This window comes from Polypterus senegalus, chromosome 18 (assembly GCF_016835505.1).
Source record: "Polypterus senegalus isolate Bchr_013 chromosome 18, ASM1683550v1, whole genome shotgun sequence".
In the NCBI taxonomy this organism is placed as follows: Eukaryota; Metazoa; Chordata; class Cladistia; order Polypteriformes; family Polypteridae; genus Polypterus; species Polypterus senegalus.
Window position 1 is genome coordinate 37,185,595 of NC_053171.1, and position 23,839 is coordinate 37,209,433.

A 23,839-nucleotide genomic window follows, 5' to 3' on the forward strand; every position below is an offset into this window, starting at 1 on the left:
ACAGTCGACTCGGGTCAAAGGTCAGCGTGGCATCACAATTTGGATAGCTTTATTTTCTCAGCATGTGCCGACTTGGAGCTCCAAGTTCATGTTGTGTTCACGTAGAATTTCTGACTCAGAATTGCATTTTTTTTCCTCCCAAGGTCCCATGAATGCAGCATAGCATGAGCGCTTTACCTCCTAAACGGGCCGAGTGGTGCTGGCTGCTGTCGTGTTAAATCAAGTGCTGTATAATCTTGCATTTAATTCACACAATTTTCACTCATTTTAGTTTGCTAAAAATTAGGGTGCACAGATGTACACACAACATCATTTTATGGCAATAGCTTCTCACACAAATCAACATAAAACATCTGTTGCTGGTTCTTGGTCTCCAAGGGGGTGGCGGCGGAGGTGGCAGTGCAATGCATTCTGGTAAGTGGCAGCCCTCCCAGCCGAATGTTGCCATAGTGCATACGCTACGCCACCGTGATCAGCCTCCCATTCATTTTCTGTCTCCATCTCTGGAACGCGGGCACCAAAGCCTGTCAGGTCGGAGTCCAAGATGATCACATTTATGCACAATGTCGTGCACCGAGTATTTGGCTTTCCGCATTCGCGTCCTTTCCTGCCAATTTTTGCATTTGTTTGCTCGTTGCTCCTCAAGCACACAGAGGGAGTCTAATGTTTGTTCGCTGTTTACAGCTGATGCTCACCCTCACCCCCTGAGGGACAGACAGACAGACAGACAGGTCAGGAGCGGGCACTGCCACAGCGCATTGCCACACCCACCACATGACAAACCAACTCAGGATCCCAGATTAGGCACCGAGTGCAGCCATGCAATGGGTGACACCTTGGCATACCAGTTCAGATGGAACAGAACCAGTGGGAGCTTTAGAGAATTCATAAAACCTTGAGGGTCCCCGCATTATACAAGAGCTTCTTTTTTGGGCTAAACCAGCATGTCCCTTATATGAGATGTTACGGTTCTCTTCCTGACAGCCATTGATTTTAAAGCCCCTCTGCTTCTGGTGCTTTCACGCTCCACCTTGGTGTGAAGATGGATCGACCAGATACCTTCATTCACATGACGTCCTTAACTCATCCGAGGGGTCTTGTGCAGTGAACTTTGACCCCTGTTTTATCGGTCTTTGTCTTCCAGATTCCAGAGCAGGATGAGACATACCTGCAGGATAGCTTTGTTGTGCATGAGGAGGAGGAGGAGGAGGAGGAAGAGGAGGAGATAAACACAGAGGAAGTGACAGCGGTGGAGCTGGAGCATGAAGAATCTTTAGTGGGCACACGCAAACAGTATCACACACGGCGGCAAGCACAACTAAAGCAGCTAACTCGCAAACCGAAAGGCAAGAAGAAAGGGTCTCGCATCATCATGCAGGAGGACTCCAGTGATGAGGAAGGAAGCTGTGCAGGGAACCTTCAGAGCAGGGGAGACCAAGCTTTTGCATTTAAGACCCCCAAACCAGTCACAGCACTACAGTCTCCGAAGAGCACGTCAACTGGGCAAGACCAGGCCCGGGTGAGAATGAATCTGAGGGCAAGCCTGGCAGACACCGTCGACTTCCAGCCTGGGCCTTCGCCAGACTTGGTCAGGACTTCTCCAGTAAAGCACAAGCTTGTTGCACCAGGAGTAGCACAAGAGCCAAAGGTACAGAACGATACCCAGCATGCTTGTGACTTTACTTAACCCGAAGTACAAGTGCAGCCTGCTGTCGCTTTCCTGCAGTGGAGATTCTTAGCTTGTCTTCACAAACTTTGACTCCAATTCTATCATTTTAGGCAGAAAGCTGTGAGCTCAACAGGATGTCCAATCCACCCAGTATTCCCAGCACCTCTGATGTCAAGCCTGGACCCCTCTGCATACTGGTCAACAGCCGAGAGATCCTGTCTGGCCCCGAGATTGTATCTTGCTTGCGGCAGCAGCATGGCATGCGGGTTGCGGTCTGCTCACTTGGAGTTTGTGACTTCATCGTCAGTAACAGAATGGCGGTGGAGCGGCAGAGCGAGTCCGACATCTCCAGTGTGCAAAATCGGGCCAAGCTGATTGAAAGAATAAAGGAGCTTCGGGCCTGCTTCGAGAGAATCTGCGTCATTGTGGAAAAAGACCGGCTTAAGCCAGGTCAGTGCGTTAAGAGGGGCTTCTAGAAGATGAGCCAACGCCGTCTCCTCTCATCTCGGTGGTCTCCGCTGCTCAAGTTGTTTTTTTTTTTTCAGCTTCTCACACCAAGATGCTTCTTTTATTATCTTATTTTAGGAGAGACCGTCAAAGAGTGCAGTAAAAGCAAAACCTACACCAGCACGGTGTCCGCTATGATCAAGGCTGGCATTCGTGTGCTTTTCAGCTCCAGCCCCCTCGAGACCGCCGGGCTCCTGGCAGACCTGGCTCACCTAGAGCAGCGGAAATCCATGGCCATCAGCGTGCCCTTGGAGGTCACAGGCCCCCGGCAGCTGGCGTTCAACTTCTACCTGGCAATTCCTGGCGTCAGCTACATTGCAGCCCTCAATCTGTGTCATCGGTGTGGCAGCGTGTGGAAGGTGGTAAACAGGTAAGCAGTTGGCACAGAGCGCTTTGGCTGTACTTGACGGTAGAGAAGGTTTTGGACACCAAGATCTTTTCTTGCAGCTTTCACTGCTTCTGCTGGCTCATAAATTCAAGTTAACTGTTCTTGATGTAAACCTAAACTTAAATGGCAGCCGCTGAGCCCTCAGTAGCTAATTCGAGGTTTTCTTTTTCGCAGTTCAGTGGAAGAGCTGGCAGCAGTTATGGGCCTCGGGCGGCGGCGAGCAGAGCAGATCTTTCGCTATTTCCACCATGTCTTTGATCCTCAGATGCTCCCGGACACAACTGCTGCTGGGGGCAAGAAGAGCAGCAGATGACATGCATTTGACTGCGCCGGACAAGACGCCCCCCCCACCACTGGACACTTTGGTGCTACGTTTTGTTGTTTTTTAAATTAACGTATAAAGAATTATTGAAACCAAGCAAACTGCTTGTTGTTTGGAACAAACTGCTGGTCGTCTTTACGCTGCCAGACTTTTTATGTTATTGTGTTGACAATGAAATGCCTTGTGGGTCAAACCAGCATCCTGTCAAAAAATAAGTGACCTTCTTAACTTCCACAACTCATTTTATTACCTCCGATGTCCGTCTGAGCCGACATCTCCTGGAAGAAAAACTGTACACAATCTGGAAAATGTTTTCAAAATGCACTTTATTTTTGATTTTCAGTGTAAAAAATATTAAATTATTTTCACATTTCAGTTTACATTTGTCAGAATCAATGACAAATATGAGCCAAGTGGTCCATCCACATCCCTCAGCCACTTGTCACTTTTACTTAAGGAAGCCAAAGCACAAAATTGCACATTTCTAGAAGAGCAATAAGAGCGATTGAGGCCTCAAGATCTACTCCTGCATACCCGGCCGTTACAAAAGGACTAGAAATGTGAAAAACTGAAAAACCCATTCAGATAAAGCTTAACGTGAAAATCTGGCTTGTCCTGAGCCCACCACCTCTTATTACCAGCAGCACAAACGGGTGATTAGTCAAGTGACGCCAGTGGGGTGAAGCTAAGCTGGCTGTGTTTCTTGTAGCAAACGTTCATTTATTGATTTCTTTTAAAAAGCTGTTTCAGCCAAGACGTGTCGACACGTTCACGCTGCAGCAACTCTTAAACTGATCACACCATCTTAATGTAGCGCCAAGCCAGGGGCTGGGGTTATTAACACCACGCCACCCTTGTACAAGACCCTGTGAGAGTCTCTTCTTTGTCATCTTCCTCCTACTACAGCAGGGTCATCTTCAGGCTAAACTGCTGCTGATCCGCCATTACAGAACACTATTTAGAAGCTCAATTCAAAAGGTGCTTCGGGGTAAAAAAATGAAAATAGGCCGCGACTGCTTACAGCAGGCGTAATCCACGAGAGGCAGAGCTAGCGGTAGGTGGCAGGCCGCTACACGTGGAGGAGCAGAAGGAAAACAAAAAGCAGGAATGGCGCTGATGCCAAAGTCCTCCAGCAGTCCTTAGAAAGCCCCCGGCCAGTATAAATGCAAAATTCCTGCCTTCAGGCCTGTAACAGCAGTGCAGTTTTTTGCCCAGTTAAAAGACCCTCAGTCAAGGTAAAAACTGGCACAGATGAGAACAAAATAAACCTTGGCATCTGAACAGCACAAGTGGAGAATGTTAAACGGCCGAAAATCCTCATACGTTGAAATTGTTCGTATTTGCACTTGGAGGTTGGCTTGATTATTAAAATTAGACGCACACACACACACACACACACCCCGACCCTGCACTGCACGCGCACACACACACACACACCCTTTTCAAACTGATATTTGCATTAAGTGCAGTTGGCAGGCTGACATCAGCCTTCTAGCCATGAAGATTACATTCCAAAAAGATTTACAGTCTGCTATCAGAATAATAAAATAAAAGACAAAACAAGGAGACTGCACCACAATCAAGTAATATTAGAAATGGCACACAGAGGTAGAGACTCGGCTGCGTCTGCCAGCTACTTGTCCTTCCCGAGTGCCTCCAGCAGCGCAGGGTAATTTGGGGTCCCCCAGCCAGTGACGGGATCCCAAGCAGGAGCCGCACAGAACCCCTGCCCTTGGACTTGATCATCAATGCAGGCCAAGTGGCAACCCTCTGTCACCTAAAGAGGAGCGAAGACAACAAGCGAGACAAAGTCAGCGGTCGGCATGTCGAGGAACCTTGAACTTTTAAAAGAAAAGAAGAAAAAAAAATTCAGAGCCTTTTCTCTTTTAATAGTCAGAAGATGAAATCTCGCCTTTCTTTTGACTCTTCCAAGGAGCACTGGCTGCACATTTCTATAGGACCCAACGTAATCCCATAATACCATTCACTAAAGCCAGGGATGACACCTTAAACTGCCAACCATTCTGGCAGCAGGGTGGTACACTGATTAGTGGGCTTGGCTTACAGGTCTGGGGCACAGTCGCCATCTGTGCGAATGCAACACTAAGTGTTAGGTGGGTGCCTCAAAGAGACTCCCCCAGCTGTGTTGCGCGAGTGCACTGCCCCCCATGCTACGGGCACAGGCAGGTTTGCACCCTTCACTATCAAGCTTTAAGCAGACCCCAGTCAGGACCACTATGGTCACAACAATTATAAGAACTCTGCCAGTTTTTCCTTCAACTGTTTTAGATGAAAGCACGTTAAACATTTCAGATGGTAAAGATTGACCCATCAGTGTGCGGCTCTCAGCATTGGGGGCCTGTAGGTGGGAGTCACACACGTCACTTGCTCACCATTTATGGCTCATTGGTGCTCAGAAAGGCCAACACTAAAAACGTAAGCGGTGCGGCCTCATCCCATTTCCTGTGAATATGAAAGAAACTACAGGAACAGCAGCCATGATGAGAGTCAAACAGTGAACCTCCATGGAGTAGCAGTTTGTCAAGAGGCACCGTTGGGGTTAAAGGCAGTTTCTCTCACACACACACACACACACACTAGGAAATGGCATCTTATCGATCAACGTGGAATTCCCATAAAACTAGCAGCCCCTCCTTGGTCCCCCTTACTAGTTACGAGTGCAGCATTGCGCCACTGCTTCATAGTTCTAGAGCCCCCAATTCATGCTTCATCTCCAACACTGAGGCAGGTTTACTGGGATGGCATGTAATGGTGTGGTTCTCGCTCCTTAAAATATTTAAATTCAAATTAGCTCTTTGTGACTGTCTGCGTGTGCGCAATGGACTAGCATCCAAACCCATCTTCCTGGATACGGTTGTGCTCGGTTTTGTCCTACCCGGACCCCTAACCTCCATCTTTCCCACTGAGCAATTTCAACAATTAGTGATCAGAACAAAGGGCCACACTGGTGTTGGGGAAGGTTAACCGACGTTTAGGGTTAGGGTGTGAATGGTGATGTAGCAGGTCACATTTCTGCATTAAATTTTACTACAAAATAAATTCCAATGAAAAGCTGCTTGTGTCTCCTCCAACTGCCTTGTGGCGAGTGTACTCTGCAACATGTTCTTCCTGTGTACCACTGACTAAAAGATGCAAATAGTTATCCTAAACAAACTTTCAGAACGACCCACCCTTAGCGTACCTGTTCAAAGTATAAAGTTAAGTAAGCAAATGCAGAACTTACAGCCCTCAACGCAAGAAATGAGCAAAGCCTCTGACGGGACAAGGAAAAAATAAACTCACTAAGGAGATGGCACCATCTAGTGGCAGAATATGTGAAGTTTCAGTAATGGCCAAAAGAAATAAATAATAAAAACAGAGAACTACTTCTGCTAAGGAATGAGCACTAACTAATAAGCACTGTTGAGCATATTTAGATATGTCCTCTATTACACAAAATATTTACAAAACAAGAAAACAACTTACGTCAAAGAGTGCGTTGTTTTTTTGTTGCTGCAGCTTGTAAAGTCGAGGATTCAAGAAGCCAAGAGATGGTAAGCCTTTCATGAAACGACGATCATTAATCAGAGCCAAGATTCCTGCAAATACAGGAGTAGATGCCTAAAAGAAAAAAATAGTTGAGAGGTGGAGCGTTGCATTCACATCAGAGAGGCTTCACATTTTCTGTTGTAGGCCGTCAGGCTCAGGTAAACAGACAGACAAACAGACAGACACACAAATGCTCAGGAAAAACAGGGCGACATTTCCTCACTTCTTAGCACCAATTTAAAAAAGGTATAAACTTACTGATGTTCCGGACACCCAAGGCATTGGCACCCGGTTCATTACAATCCAGTAGTTATCAGACAAAGCTGCCACGTCAGGGTATGCACGGCCACTGCTGTTGTAGTACGTCTGAGGAGGAAGCTTCTTCATTGTATGAAGATAAGACTTCACTGCTTGTGCCTACGATAAAGCATTTAACAAACTCTCCAGCACAAGTCTGAGAAGATGGCACAAGAGCATGGAATAAAAGGGTTATAGAAATAAAACGTACTGCAACGTTATGCAATGACCACAAACACACACACAACTCAAAAGGCACCTTCACATTCTATCCTGGTCTCCAGCCCAAAGGGTGCAGCACATGGGCGCATAGCACATATGGTGTCACGAATTAAAAAGAAGGACAGCCCTGCTGCAAATATTGGGGACAATTTATAAAGCTGACCAACAAAGCCTCAAGTTTTTAGGCCCCACCTGATAGTTTGGCATCGGAAAGACGTTGCTAAATCCACCTCCACTGATATAGTCCGTCACCTCGTAAGTTATTTTGAAGGGATTCTTGAAGGATGTCCCTCCGACCGTGGTCACATAAGGGCTATATAACACAAAACAAAAAAAAAGTTACCTATGAGTGCAGTGCCGTCACTACCCAAGAGAACATTGGGCAAGTCTTCAGAGCTGTCTTAGCGGTTCGTATAAAAGTGCGAGTCCCAGCAGAGCCTTAAGCAATCTCGAAGTAGGATTTCTCCCGACAATACAGTTGATTAATGTGGTGCAGCCATGAGAGGAAAGAATACTCGCCTATAGAGCCAAAGGCAACTGCCCATCCCTGCCCACAGAATACATCAAAGCTAAAACTGCTATGTGCACTTTGTTTATTCCGAGGAGGCGCATGTCGGAGTATTCTTTTAAATTCAAAATAAAAGCTGCTTACCTGGATGCTGGGAAACTAGGTCTGAAGACATTAACACCTTTGCCGACTTCTCGGCAGCCAGCTCCTTCATCCCCTAGCAAGACAATCGGCATGTAAGTGAGAAGAATAAGTAATAACGCTTTGGGTTATGTCAAAATAAAATCCAAAAGAGATTAAACTGGCTTGGCAGTCACCCACAAGCAACTGCCACAGGAGTGTCCATCCAGTGAAGGCAAATATAAGAAACCAAAACCATGGGGAAAATATGGAGTGGCCCCCTATATGCCTAACCCTAATCCTTAGAGCCCCAGGCCAAATTCTCTCTCCAACACCAAAAACTTTACAGTAAGCACCATGTGATTCAGAAGGTACAGTTAACTTGCCAACAGGGCAAGCCAAACCCAGATTCATCCATAAGACTGACCAATCGTGAAAAGTAATTCTTACTGAAGAGAACACGTTTCTATTACTCCAGAGTCCAACGGTGGCACGGGCTGTGGACGAAAACTCAGACCCGACAGCAGGTGCGGTTATAAAGCAGCTTCATTTTTCAGAGTCACGGTGAGAAGAGTTTCAGAAAAGCAGACAATCAAATATACATGACAGCGTCAGGGCTCTTCTGAACCCCCTCTGTTAGGTGGGGTCCAGTTTTATACCCCTAGAATGCGTAATTTAATATCATTATAAAATGTAACAGTCAACACTTTATTATACACAATCCTTGAGCCCCTTCAATGTCCCTTACGCAACTTGATTTCTTAGCCCCTTTTGTTATGGCGTTCAGATGTAAGCGAAGGGAAAACGTGATAAGGCAGACTCAGGTGTGGAATGCTCAGACCTCGAGTCCTTTGCACAAATATTTTTCCGTTTGCTAAAACAAAGCATGCTGTTACTTGGTTTCGTAAAGCTTACTTCTCAGACATGAATTAGTACAAAGGAACGAAGAGAACATTCGTCTTCCACAGGGCTACACCACTCCAGCTGATGCTTGGTGATCCGAGGCTTGTGTGGAGCCATTTGGCTATGGAAACCCACTTCAGGAAGCTCTCGGCAGACAGTTTTTGTTACAGGACACTTCCAGAGGCAGTTTGGAACTCTGTTCCGAGTGAGGCAACCCACACCAAGGGACAGTTTTAACAAAACCTGCGCCAAAGAATTTGGTGGCCCCATCTTAAGAGTTTGTGTGGTATGCCACTTTATGGCAGAGCTGCTGTTATTGTAAAGTTGTAAAGTGCAAACATCTGGGAGCAGGACTAACTATTGACCAGGGCAGACCTAGCAGAGCAGAAATTTCACTGCCACTCTTAAGTTACCGAGATCTTCAACTGCCAATGTCTGTCAAAGAACATTGCATGATACGGCTATATTCCTGATTTTATGCACCAGTTAACAATGGGTGCTGCTGAAACACCCAGAATTAATAATCCGGCAGGGTGTCCACATGCTAGTTTATGGGACTTCAGAAATTCTCATATTAGTTTAACAAGCCCCACTCCTCAAATTATATGAAATTAGTCCCGACTTGAGAGAGATGGTGCAAAATGCTGAACTTACTTGACAGTTCAAATGAATACTCAAAACAGATGCATTACCAGAGGAAAACAGAATGGTAACCCCACGAGCTCCAGCCTTCATAAACTCTGTACTGATCCTCTCCATGTAGGCTACGGAAAGGCTATCCTCATTATCACCATAGCTAATGGACTGAATCAAAGGAATCGAAGACATATTGTTTAGCAATAACATCCACTCCAGGAATGGTTCTTGCGATTCATGTCGTCCTGCACAGGGAAAGAGACAGAAAAGACCTCTGGCCAAATAAATGCATACAAAGATGAATGTGAGGACATATCTAACCATTAATGCTAGGGCAGCAGAGCAAAACTGCTTCTTCGCTAATGAGCAGTGCAACACAGGAGGAGGTTACCAAGATTCCATCGGTGATTAAGGTTACATTCCTAGGAGAACTAATCCTACTGATCTACAATCTTCGTTAGATGCTGGTTATTAGTGCCACAATTACAATTTCCATTTTACAGAGATTATAGAATATCTGCTTCAGAGACATCTGACAGTGGTATCATAGATGATTAAAACACTGAAATTCACAAAACATGAAGTATATTGCTCCTGACACATGTCATCATTTTCACAGGGGTATAATACACCTAGCACTGGCTGCTCTTTGCTTAGAAGAGCAAACAGATGCCCACAACCTGAACACATTAAATTAAAATGAAAGATCCACACTTGTCAAGGCACATCTGTCGCTTTGCTTCTCTCCAACCCAAATGTATTCAGTCACAATACAAAGTATGGGTCAGACTTGTGTGTGTATAAATAACATCAAAATATGCAAAAAGCTTACAACCTGGCCTTAATTATCAAAAATTCACATTTGTGAGGAAAGTAGGATCACCTCAGCCATTAAAGTGATGGGCTTGTCTACTTCATCTCCCCAACCGAAAAGTAACGGACCTCAAAAAATGAGCCAACCGACAACCACCAAATAAAAATGTCTGAAAAGACTGCACATCTACCACAGTGCAGCAACTTCGCAAACAAAGTCGGAAATATCAGGGAAACGACCAATCAGACAATGTTGAACATGGCCGCTAGCCTGAGAAACCTCCTCTACTCGGCTCATTGTTAAAATGTCAGAGCTGATGTCATCATCCTTACCTGGAGTTGAGAAGACCCATGTGGAAATGTTGGCTCCAGTACTCATTATATATTCAACGTCCAGACTGGCTTCCATGCAAGCCCTGCCACTTCCTTGGGTGCCCACAATCCGATCCACCTGGGAGCGATGCTTGAACCCACCACCAAAGAGTTTCATGAACTCTACCAAATCTGCTGGATGGAAGTACTGCTCCAGAAACTAAGCAGAAGGAGAAAAAGGCCAACGATTATTTTGTAGGTTCCCCCACATTATTTAAGAAAGCCCCTACATAATCAGAGAGTTTGCTTTGGTGTGCCTACAGGCTGACGATTGTGAACTTCATACATTGGACAAGCTTGTGCAGCCCCATGAGCCTTGAGCTACTTCATAGCATCATCTTTGCCAAACAGGACTGAGGAGTGGGTTGAAGGGCAGAATGTCTCAGCTCAGGGTAGTGCAAGTCATATTCAAGAAATCAAAAGGGACTAACTAGACAAAGACCTATGCAATGGGACCTGAATGAGAGATGGAGAAATACTGGCTAGATACTGTACATTCATTCTTGGCTTCAGTTACACCACCTACTCTTGATCAAGGCTGGCTACTCTACTACTCTTACTCTGGCATTAGTAGTATGCAATTATCTTCCCTAGTGGGCAACAGGGTGACCCCAAGTTATACTACAAGACAGGAAACCAGACTGTTACCTGCTCAGACTCGTAGACCTTCTTAAAAAGTTACTGAGCAATACACTCAAGACCTTCATCTTACTGGAAGCCTGTAATGCAGAGAAGGACTGGACAGAACACCCTTCATGCTGGATAATGGTTAAAATGTGCAGTTTGGTGATGCGCAAAGTGGGTGTCATTGTGCAAGATAAATTCCTTCCAAAGCCAAAGGAGATTCACTTGTATCCAAGGGGTGATCAGGGATATGGACTGTATATGGGCACGAAGACCTCATGCAATTAACCAAGGGGTGTTGCCAAAAGGTACTTGGTCCTGTTCAGTGGTCTAACCCAAGGGATATCAATGATGAGGGATGCCATGATATCAAAGGAAACTCTTAGGGCTGTAGGTAGTTGAGTCGTCAGATCAAGTCGGTGGTGTAGTTCACCAACTCCAAATGGTAGTTTAGTGAGAAAAGAAAATGTGTTACACAGTTTGAAGATATTCTGGAATGCACTAGGTTACTCAAGAGGCAAGCTGGATGAGAGAACTGGAAGACCAAACCAATGTTAACTAGGAAATGCTTTAGAAAAACATTATGAATTCCTGAAGTGACTTCAATTTCAGATGGTTGTGCGGAGTCCCATAGTAGCGCTGGAGTGATATCTTGACAGACATTTAGCAATACAGAGATGGACGAGAAAGGAAAAGAGATTTTCATGGCACTGGGCAGGAGGGTGTTGTGGCTACCATTAATGTGTAACAGACGGACTGACAGACTGGAGATGCAATTTCTATTTTATGAGAATAGGACCAAAGGGATATTTGCACTATAAATGTGATTGTACTCCTTCGCTAACCTGCAATTTAAAAATAACAACAGGGTGCCAAAAAGACAACTCAGCTGAACTATGGAGCTTCAGATCCAAGCAAAGGAAACCCTACTCATTAAAATGAAATGCAATACAATTTTCAAAAAGAGTTATTACCTTTTTTTTTTTTTTTTAAAAAAAGGTAGCTTTGATAGTTTCTTGGATTAAATAAAACCAGGAAAAAGAGAGAGAGAGAAAGTTAGTGTTTAGTAGCTGGACCTTGCAGCTTCTCTCTTTAAGACAGGAGTATATGTCAAAGATGTGGACCACACCTGTGCATAAGATGAAATCCTCAGAGAAAAAGTGGGAAAGTCTGACAAAAGGAAACATGGGGTTTATTCATGATGTTACATCTATAATAAGCATTATTCATGCTTGTGCACCAATGTTTTGCTTTGTTCAGACCAATTTGCCTTGGCATGTAGAATACGCCAGCCATACGGAGCAGGAAGCGCTTTTACAATGGATGCAAAATGAGGAGAAGACTGGCATCCTCATTCAATGTCACGCAACTAGCCTACTCTCAACAAGTCTAACCAGTGTTTTTGCTATATTTATAAAGTATTACATTTTTGATTACCTACATTTTTTTTTTTTTTTCTGCATCCTTCTCACAATTTGTTTACTGACTGACCTGCACGTTAAGTATAAGGTAGGAAATCAGGTCACTTAGAAAATCGAACAGTTAGCATGACAAGGAACATACCACATATTGGTAAACTTTGTCAAACCACAAATTACAGTGACACATACAGAAAAGCAGTAGGTTTACATCGAGTCTAAATGAATGTACATAAAAGCCTCTGTGGATTAGACAACAAAAGAACAAAAATGAAAATCTATATTATGTATATTCGGTTTTGTTTTGTACACCGAGTGAGAGCAGAAACAAATTCTCAGCTGGGTGCAAATGCAAACTTTACAAATTAAAAAACATGCACCCATTATGTAAAGACCCACATTTGCTTAAATAGGCAGGAAAACAAAGTTGTTAGAAAATTATCAAGATAATGAAGTCCAGCAATATGCCTTTTGATTGTGAAACTATGGCTAGTTGGCAAAAATATACATACACACACAGCAAACATTATATACCATACATTTATAATACAGTATAATAAAAACAATAATTATGAATTGCAGGCTAAGAATAAGAAGTTACTCCAGTGAGTGGATTAGGAGTGTGCGATATTTGCATTAAATGTGATATTTTCTGGAGCTTTGACATCAACAGACGATTTTGCATCCTTCAGAAACGTGTTTGTAAAAAAGTCTTATTGGATCTAGCTTGGTCATTAATAGGACATTTCTTGTTCATTACCCATGAGATTAATGGAAACCGTTATGGAAAAACAGGCCTTATTTACTTACTTAAAACTGAAGTAAAATAAACACAAAACCATTAAATTCCAGTCAAAGTACTACCGAGATCAAACAGTGCAAGTACGAGTGGGCCATTTTAAAGCAGCTTACAGGATTTACATTAAAAAATTGGTTTTTTTAAACAGACACCCACCCTTAATGTAAATAACATATGAATCCAAAGGGAATTAAATACTAATCATAATTGAACTACAGTGCATGAATATTACAGTCTGGATAAACAAATTGCTCTGCAATAAGGTGAATTGTGCAGCATACTGTACAAGCAAGAACAAAAATCAAATATACTGTACTACAGTGTAAAAATCCAAAGTTCTGTCAAAAGCTGCACAAGAAAAAACTTTTAGCATTGGTCAGCAAATTCTGTCCTATAATGCACAAGGAAAAAAAAAACTTGTAACAGATTTTCAAACAAGTCCCTAACTTCATGTTCTGTCCATTACTGCAAAAAGATCTCGGGTGGGGGGTTGAAAACCCACCACACACAGTTACATGTTACAACATTTCCTCCAGCATTGAAAGCCCTCTCAGAAGGGCTGCTGGGAGATACGGATGCAAGGGCACATTATTTTTGCAAGTTTCCGCAATTTGGGGGAAGTGTACTTCTTGTGTTTTCCACCACTCAAATGGATTTATATCAGTGTCCACCTCAGGTATCATCAAGTAGCTCTTGATCTATTCTTCAATGGTAATGTGCAAAGATTCTCCTTCTCTACAATTTGTGGGATTTTTTTAATAGTTTTTTTTGCTCCCTCCCTTGTGTCATCACCTGCCCCAATTTCTGCAGCCATAGGGTAAGTTGAAGCAGTTGAGGGGCTTGGGGTAGGGCTGTCTTCCTCTGTTGCCATAGCCATGAGTTCTGTTGTTGGTGCTTTGTAATGTTTTCAATCCAGTCACTATTGTAGCAGTTTTTGTTTAAACAAAGTGTTGTTACATCATTACAGTTCATGGGCTTTGAACCAGTTTAACACCCAAGGTTAAACAGAAGACAGCAGAAACACACATTCTAAAATCTATTAATATATTGAAGCTTACGTAGCATTTTATGAACCAATCATTTTAGGAGGAAAACGAAAAAGTGCTTTGGCAGATCAAGTAAATGTCACAATGGCAAACAGGATGGGCGACAAACTCTAAGCCATCCACATCTAACTGTGCAAACTCTGATAATGTTAAATGCGAGAGTCTGAAATCCTAATCCAACCTGCGCATGTGCACATCCTTTTCAGCTCTGCACCTTGCTCCCCTGAGCTCCATCTCCACCCCATCCCATGACCCACAGCAAGGACCTTCTCCACCTATGTGCTCACTTTGTGCACACACAATAGTCTATCCTGTTTGTTAGGTTACACGAGACTGTAAATTCATGGACTCAAGGTGTATTTTTGATTGTTTTTTTGCAAAGCGAGTGACATACTGAATAATTTCATGTCACAGATCAATGAAACAATTAAGATATTGTCATAGACAATACATAACGCATGCTCCTACGGTAGATACCCCTAGTTTTACCACTTAGGGAGATTCAGATACATCAGTAACAGGAGTTAAGTAAAAAAAACAATTAGAACCGCTTTTTCTTGAAGACAGTGCAAGTGACATCTTGAAAAATCAGACCACAGAAAAGTGTGTTGGGGTGGGGAGAGGGCCCCTGATGAGAATAGGCCCTAAACTTACCTGAGAGACAGCCTGGCTGCTGTTCTCAAAAGAGGCAACATCATTGGCTGTGAGGTTATACCGTTTTCTAACAACACTGGGCGTGACTCCAAGGTGAAACTGCCAGTCCGCCGCTTTCCGTTTACTCTCATAATATTTCAGAGTCGTCTTCCCCGAGGGAAAGCGATGCAGGCCACTAACTGAAAGGCAACAAACAGTCAGAAATGGCACACAAACTGGTCATCTCCACGTTAAAAAATCTGAAACAGCAAAAACATCCCAACACCCAGAATTCTAGCACTCTTTGGTTTAAACATGATCTGGTCCTTCAATGTGGACCAAGAAGTAACCAATTGTTTCGATTTTAATTTTTCTGCTGTATTCTGTGTAGGTTTAATTTGTCAATGTATTAATTACAAGTAGTTCCTTCAACTTCATAATGTGAAATTATTGATAGTGCTTACTGAAGAGTGAAATTTATTGGGAAAGGGCATTAATGAAGGGGATATTATTTACCAAGGAAAAAGGGACAATTCTGGAATTAGGAGTAATTTCTTTGGAAGGGCCACTGAAACATTCATTGATCTTCATATCTAAGAATGATCCATTGGTTCTACTCAGCATTAAGCAAATTACTTACCAAAGTCCAGGTGTTTTGCTAGATCACTGTGCACTGTGTATGGGGAAGGAGACCTTACTATTGATATATGGCCATTGGTGTAACGATTAAATTCTGCACCAGATAGCAATTCTTCAGCCACTCTAAAAATAAATAAAATAAATTCAGATAGGATATGAAACAAACCTCTCTTGAAACAGGAGTACATAAAGCAGGTTGAAAGGGGATACAAACATCATGGTACCTTCAACATAAAGAAACTGTGCTGCTTTTCTAACTTGACATTAATGCCACGGCCAATCCTTACCAGACAGTGCAGTATACCACCAGATATATCCCACAGACAAGCAACCAAAAGAAACCCCCTGTGATGGGGGACTTGGTGGTCAGTGCTGCTCACAACATACTTCCAGGTAGACGGGCAAACTGGCAAGGTGGGAGATGGAAACCTACTTTTAACTTGAGAGTGTAAGTAGAATAGGGATTGGTCGTCATCAAGACTGCTATTTTCCTTACAAAATAGCAGGCGGGGACCCAAAAATAAAAAGAAAAAAACTCTACATCATCCAGGGCCCACTTTATAAATGCAAAGAAGTGAACAGTGTTATAAAAGCTAAAAATATTACAAACCAGATGCATATGAGCTTTGAAAACACTCCTCGAACAGGACATGGAGTCCTCAAGTTTTTAAAGCAGAGAACTGCATAAAGTTGACAGCTCACTTACCCAACAGGCATGGTGCACTGCACAAAGTCCTTCGTTATAACAGAGGAACAGTTGGTAATATTGTGATTCTGAAGCCACAGCTGTACCACCTTTTGTGTCTCTGCAGAGGGCTGGATCAGAGCACCTAGCTGCACCAGGGACATGTATTTCCCTAAGACAGAAATATTACATCACAAATTCTGATATCAAGCATACAGCACTGGGTCTTTACAAAGTATTAGACATTTACACATTGTTTACTATGGGAAATCAAGCGCAATCTGAATTTGCCACTAACTAGCTATCAATACTCAAGAGGCTAGGAAGATCTACATTGAATATTCTCAATATTTTACATTTCACACAGTACAAAGGTTGAAAGAGACGATTAACCAAAAAGTTGAGAAGCTTAGCAAAAAATGACTTTAATACCCTTATATAATAAGTAAATGTAATGCATAAAGTAAACAGGCACTTGACGCTGCCCGGTATCTCGGTCCGTTAGTGCTAGCTTGCTTTAATAGATAATAAATGACCTAAGGTTACACCCAACCATTGCACTAATTGTGTGAGCTTTGTTAGTCACATGAAAAATCATCACATGCCTAGTAATTATTGCAAAACAGTTTTCAAAACTGCTTACTTTGTGAAGAAGTAGACCACAATTTTATTAAATTATTCTTCCCTTTTCATTTACGAAACGTTCACCAGCAACTGTTTCAATGGATAATTAGAAGGCTGCTTTCCTTCCATCTTTTAAACATTTAAATAAAAAAAAAAAAACCACAAACAATGCAATACATTAAATCCTACCATAATTAACAGAGTCCGGGTCTGACACATCATAAGAAATCTCCTTTAGTATGTCCAGATTCTGTTGTTTTAGAACAAATGTCAGCATAATATCCTCATTCACAGATAAGCGTTCTAAATGTTTCCAGCCTTCGGGAATGCTGAAAAAGATTACAGACCATAAAAAGCAGCGATTCAGAGTAATACATGGAATCGCATGACAACAGAGCTTCACAAAGACCATTCAAGATGTGAGGAGCAAAAAAAAAAGTGCTTTTTATTTAGACCCCAGTCAATAAGCGTATTCATTTCATAACAGTATGAAGAATGAGAAATCAGGAATTGTATAAACTCTAACATGTAGGCCAGACCAAACAAATAAAAAGGTAAAACAGAAAATGAAGGCATGATGCCAGCAAAGATAACTTTTGTGCTCGCAATCTCGAAAACTCCGGATTTTACAACTAGAATGGATTAAGGGATAAAGAAAACAAGTAACTAGTAGATGAAATTAGAGGTGTTATTTATCAAACATTTTGCAGGCAAAATTCAATCAAGTCACAGGAAGAATGCCAACAAAGGGGAAAAAAAAAGTGGATAAAATGGCATTGATACATTGGTTATGAACTTTGTTACCTTGCATAACTTATTTGCTTTAAAAGCACCAATTGTCTCAAAATTGAAAGCAGATTTTCACAAAAAAAGGAAAAAGCATTTCTCATTCAAAATCTGTGGGTATAACAGACACACTCTGAAAAGTATTAATTTTTACAATACCTCGTAGGGTATATCGAGGCTGCTATTGATTAGCAAAGCAATTTTGTTAGCAAAGCTCTCAAAACAATTTTGGGGAACAGGAGGATGCAATAGTTTCCAGAGTAAGCAAGTCTGAATTGTGAATGTATACAACATACGTTCAATTGGTCACTTATCTTGAAGAAATTTATTGTTTACTTATCAGAAATGCTTCTACTTACGAGACATCCTGGTCAAACTCCAAGAATACACCATTCACAGCGGAAAGGCCAAGGCAAATGAGAATTAAGCACCTAAAAATGAACAAAGTTTAGTGAGACATTACAAATTGACCTACGCTAACTCTTAATTCCTACAAGTCAGAACATGTGCTCTGTAATAGACTGGTAGCACGTACAGGGTTGGTTCCCAGTTTCAACAGAACCCTGATGCAATTGGCAATGGCTCAATAAAACCCTTAACTGGAAAAATAAATAAATGGAGGTATAAACAATGGAGCACACTCAAGCTATGATCATTCTGCTCTTTGGCTAATGAAGGCATCTTTATTATATAGTTAGACAAAGATCATATGTACACAGTCTTCTTGCTTTTTGCTTGATCAGAAAGACAAATCATAAATCACAATTATGAACAACAATGACAAAGCCTCAGCCAAAGAACTGATTTTAAAGAAAAAAAAAACTATAGAAAATATATACAAGACAGGAGACCCACAAATAAATCAGATGCAGCTACTGATACAGTTTAGACGTAGCATTCAGTAAAACTGAAATCACAGTACAAACTGCATACAAACCCACTTGCTGCAGCATGTACTTCAGATGGTAAATCTGTGAACCATAATGCTCTTGATGCAGCATGAAGTAGTAGGAGGCAAGCAAGACAACTTGGACAAAAGGAACAATTTGTTGCCCAACAAATTCCTGTGAACGTCTGTATAATTTAAATAATCCACTTTTAACTGGCCAAAGGGATTTATAAATACAAAATGAAGGAAAACCAAAAACTTGGGATGAATTCTAAGCTTATTATATATGTAGCCATATATTAAAACACAACTAAAAATTAGTTTTTATTCAATAAGGCTGTGTGTGTGTGTATATATATATATATATATCACAAGAACTGCAATCAAAACAGAAAAAACTTGACTTCTAGTCCATCCATTATCCAACTCGCTATATCCCAACTACAGGGTCACGGGGGTCTTCTGGAGCCAATCCCAGCCAACACAGGGCGCAAGGCAGGAAACAAACCCAGGGCAGGGCGCCAGCCCACTGCAGGACACACACACACACACACTAGGGACAATTTAGGATCGACAATGTACCTAACCTGCATGTTTTTGGACTTTGTATGTTCTCCCCGGGTGCTGCTGTTTCCTCCCAAACTCCACGCAGGGAGGACCCGGGTAGTGAACCCAGGTATCCTTACTGCGAAGCAGCAGTGCTACCCATCGCGCCACAGTGCTTCCTGACTTCTAGTCTGTAACCACAAATTGCGAAGCTGCTGAACCCCCAATCTAAACATACAGTGCATCCGTAAAGTATTCACAGTGCATCACTTTGTCCACATTTTATGTTACAGCCTTATTCCAAAATGGATTAAATTCATTTTTTTCCTCAGAATTCTACACATAACACCCCATAATGACAACATGAAAAAAAGTTTGAGGTTTTTGCAAATTTATTAAAAATAAAAAAAATTGAGAAAGCATGTACATAAGTACATAATGTACGTAAGTATTCACAGCCTTTGCCATGAAGCTCAAAATTGAGCTCAGGTGCATCCTGTTTCCCCTGATCATCCTTGAGATGTTTCTGCAGCTTAATTGGAGTCCACCTGTGGTAAATTCAGGTGATTGGACATGATTTGGAAAGGCACACACCTGTCTATAGAAGGTCCCACAGTTGACAGTTCATGTCAGAGCACAAACCAAGCATGAAGTCAAAGGAATTGTTTGTATACCTACGAGACAGGATTGTCTTGAGGCACAAATCTGGGGAAGGTTACAGAAACATTTCTGCTGCTTTGAAGGTCCCAATGAGCACAGTGGCCTCCATCATCCGCAAGTGGAAGAAGTTCGAAACCACCAGGACTCTTCCTAGAGCTGGCCGGCCATCTAAACTGAGCAATCGGGGGAGAAGGGCCTTAGTCAGGGAGGTGACCTAAGCACACAGCCAAGATATCAAAAGGAGTGGCATCAGCACAACTCTGTGAATGTCCTTGAGTGGCCCAGCCAGAGCCCAGACTTGAATCCAATTGAACATCTCTGGAGAGATCTTAAAATGGCTGTGCACCGACGCTTCCTATCCAACCTGATGGGGCTTGAGAGGTGCTGCAAAGAGGAATGGGCGAAACTGGACAAGGATAGGTGTGCCAAGCTTGTGGCATCATATTCAAAAAGACTTGAGGCTGTAATTGCTGCCAAAGGTGCATCGACAAAGTATTGAGCAAAGGCTGTGAATACTTATGTTCATGTGATTTCTCAGTTTTTTTATTTTTAATAAATTTGCAAAAACCTCAAGTAAACCTTTTTCACGTTGTCATTATGGGGGGTTGTGTGAAGAATTCTGAGGAAAAAAATGAATTTAATCCATTTTGGAATAAGGCTGTAACATAACAAAATGTGGAAAAAGTGATGCGCGGTGAATACTTTCCGGATGCACTGTACGGGCAAATGGAATACCAGTGAGAGAAGTTTGGCATTAATAGGTAAGAACTGTCATTTTTGACCTCCTCACTGGTTATTAAAAAAGTCATAAAATTCACGTCAGGGTATAACTGAAATTCACAGGAGTATATATATATACAAGGATAATCTGAAGAATTTCACTTTCCTCCCATACTCTAAAGATGTGTACAGTTAGATAGATGGCTGCTGAATTTAAGTGTCTCATCCGATTAACAGATATCTCATCTTGTGGAAAATTCTAACCTGCAAGTGATGTTACTAAAAAATGCTACCACTCTTCATGACACTAAAATATAAAACCTGCTCCATAAGATTATAAATAGATATGGTAGATTAAATGGAGCACTTGAAAATTAGGTACCTTACTAAAGGTTGCACAGGAAGGCAATGGAGGAAGTGAGTGAACCTTTACCTGCATCTTCAAATAGCCATAACCAGTTCAGGATTCTGAGAAGCCAGTGAATATGTCAGTAGTACTGGGCATAAGGCAGCAATGAAGCTGCCATTTTGAAATTACAAACAATACAAATACTGGTTATGTCTTACTGTCAAAGGAAAGAACGTAACACTGGCAAACCAAATGAACGTATCTAGTTTAATAAAACAGGTTAGACAACATATTTAACACATAATGAGCAAAGACTCCAAAAATACATAACTATCACACACACAAATGTTCTAGTATAATATTATACTTGAACATGCGTGTGTATACACACACACAGATGTAGATGCACAGTCCAGGGTTAAGTGATCCAACCAGAATTTCACAGACTAAAACCACCACTGGGAGCAACTTTGTAAACCTGTGCTAAGTCCCAAAAATGTCTTCTTGGGGTACTTCCCAAACAAAGTGCAGGTGCAGAGTCTAAATAAAGTCTTCCCCCAAAGTAAATATTTCAGACCGAAAAAAAAAAAAAAAAATCCTATGGTATTTATTGCCTTGAACAAATGGGGAAAATGTGCAAAATTTGGTCGAAAAAAAAAAGAAAGATTTTGGTACGCTCAGTGGTGAAGATTTGCATACCAAACAAAACGCATTCAAAAATAAATGTATTTATATTGCCCTTGTTCTTCTATTCAGCTGTTAATTACTAGAATTTGCATCAACCAGAAATCGGTGGGGGTGGAAGTGTAGGTAGATCGTATTAAAGTTCCTCTGTATAACTTGGTCTACAGCAATGTACATTCGGACGTTTTTGTCAAATTTTAAAAATTTTCCAGGAGAAAGGTGGAGGGTAATAAAGAAAACTACGTAAGTTAAAGTGATAACGCAACTCTCGGTCAGTCAGTCAGTTCAAGAGGATGATCAATTTGTGGCCTTACGTGGGGGGGAAAAAAAGGAATATGCGGGAAGGTCAACATTTGAACTGTCGTGTTCACTCGACATCACGCTTTACATGCAACTTGAGTTAATAAAGTGACGCATCTTGGAGCAAAATACAGCGCGATATCAAATGTTCCACAGCGACACGTAGTGCGAGGCATTTGGTACAAAGCTAACAAGAGAAGGGAAAGGTCCAGTCACGACTCGTCCAGTTATTAAGAGACGGACTGAAGACATGTCGCCTTCTCTTTACTTCCCTAAAATTGCCAGGCGCGCCGCACGCTCAATCACCTGTGTGTTCTGTATTGTTGCACGTTAGCCGTCGCGGTGTATAAACCGTGCTTTCAACTGCTAGGCGCCCGGTGACACAAACAAACAAAACAACACAAATGTTTCTACACAAACAAACAAAACAACACAAATGTTTCTGTGTTGTAAGCCTAACGTTCAATGAGACTTTTCAGAAGCGCTGAGAAGGCAACACACCGCTACCTTTAACAAACCGGGAAAGAAAGACAGAAATGAATGCGTTAAGTATTCAACGGGCTTTAAGGAATCAACGATGTGATGTGTATCAATTCTTCTTCCTTATATCTACTTTAAAATAAGAAACCACAAGGTGCCAACTCTTGCATGCCAGCCCTTTATCAGACACACCTAAATCACCGCTTGGCTTTCCCCCTTCCCGTACACGACTTGCTCCATACTCACCGAGATGCCATCACTTCAGTTCTTCACAAACTGTCTGAACACGGGCTCGCGCCAGCCGTACTCGCTTAACAGCACGCAGGATCACGTGGGTGTCAGCTGACCGACATGCGGAAGCAATCAAGAGACGGTCGCTTTAGTGCGTCTAAAATAACATCATTAAGTGACATTGTCAGGCCCGCCTAAAATTTAAGGTCACGGAGAGTCGGAGTTTACCATCGAGCAGATTGCGCTAGCCCGTCCACGGCAAGACAAACTCATGGACACACGCTGCCAGTTTAGCCTCGCTTGCAATAAGTACGCGAAAGTCGGAGTGCTCGGGTAATGAGCACACACCACGCAGGCGGTGTCCGGGTAAGGTCTGGACCAGGAAAGTGGACCCACGAGACAGGAGCGCTAGTGGGAAGATAAAGTCTGAAAGGGGCGTAGAAGCGTTGGAAACTGGCAAGGTTATTGCAGCAGCCACATTGAGAATGTTCACCACTACACCGGTGACGAAAGAAAAGAAAAGACGTAATTGTGAAAGATGCTCACTAATTACTTTCTAAAATGACCGGAGAACATTTTATTTAGCACGCAACTTAAAGTCTGAAGTAGCATAGGCCATCCTAATTCAGAGCGTTCATTGGAAGTGTACTGATTATAGTACATAATAAACAAGAATAGTTGCGTCAGATATTTGAGATATGAAAATGTTTGATTCAATTTAAATGTTTGCGGTCTAAATATTCTCAGTTGTTATAGAAATTTGTCATTTATGAACTAGATTCCTAGTAAGGATCAAAGATAATATAATTGTAAGCACTGACCTTGAAATAGTCTAAAATGGAACCCCATGGCATATGTTTAGAATTTGTCATATTTAACCTTTATGGGACTTGGTTCTTAGGGGGATACGACCACTGTTAAATAATCAAATATCAAGCAAAATGTTATATTCATAATCAGCAACCTCAAAATAACATAAAACAACACTCCAAGTGCCTATGCTATTAATCTCCATTTTTTTAAAGTTTTGTGAAAAGGAGTACATTTAAACCCTTGTATCTCATTGGGGAGTTGAACCCCTGGGGGTCAGTGAATGTCACATGCACAACTTCCAACTGCTTTTGTTCGTTTTTGCTGAAGATGCCCATTGGTTTACTCTTTATCATATGGGTGTCATTTCCTGCACAAAATAGTGTTTTTTTTTTAATTAGGGGGTTTCTTGTGTAGATGACCAAAAATAGGGTGGAACACTAAAAAGCTTCACCATCAGTGTGGTGTAGTGGTTAAGGCTTTGGACTAACCCTAACCCTGAGCAAGACACTTGACCTGCCTGTGCTCCAACTGGAAAACCAAAAGAAACGGAGCCAATTGTATTATAAGTGTTGTAAGTCACCTTAATAAAGGCATCAGCCAAATTAGT

At 42.1% G+C, this 23,839-nt stretch overlaps 2 protein-coding genes across 3 annotated transcripts in view; one reads left to right on the top strand and one right to left on the bottom strand.

Moving 5' to 3' along the window:
* Positions 1–3,261, top strand: part of fancm (FA complementation group M) — a 101,851-nt gene extending 98,590 nt beyond the window's left edge. For both annotated transcript variants that reach the window (XM_039741372.1, XM_039741373.1), the window contains exons 20-23: positions 1,145–1,648; positions 1,780–2,119; positions 2,255–2,546; positions 2,739–3,261. In XM_039741372.1, coding sequence (XP_039597306.1) covers positions 1,145–1,648; positions 1,780–2,119; positions 2,255–2,546; positions 2,739–2,877 — 1,275 coding nt within the window. In that variant the 3' untranslated portion in view covers positions 2,878–3,261. The remainder of the gene's footprint in view (positions 1–1,144; positions 1,649–1,779; positions 2,120–2,254; positions 2,547–2,738) is intronic.
* Positions 3,196–22,538, bottom strand: tpp1 (tripeptidyl peptidase I). Its single transcript, XM_039741376.1, has 13 exons — positions 22,435–22,538; positions 17,920–17,991; positions 16,964–17,103; positions 16,172–16,322; positions 15,467–15,588; positions 14,848–15,026; positions 10,268–10,466; positions 9,178–9,366; positions 7,607–7,679; positions 7,147–7,267; positions 6,694–6,852; positions 6,373–6,507; positions 3,196–4,663 (listed from the first exon to the last, which is right to left on the bottom strand). Exons 1-13 carry the CDS (start codon positions 22,443–22,445, stop codon positions 4,520–4,522), a joined length of 1,695 nt encoding a protein of 564 aa, XP_039597310.1. The 5' UTR covers positions 22,446–22,538; the 3' UTR covers positions 3,196–4,519.
* Between the last annotated feature and the right edge of the window lie 1,301 nt (positions 22,539–23,839).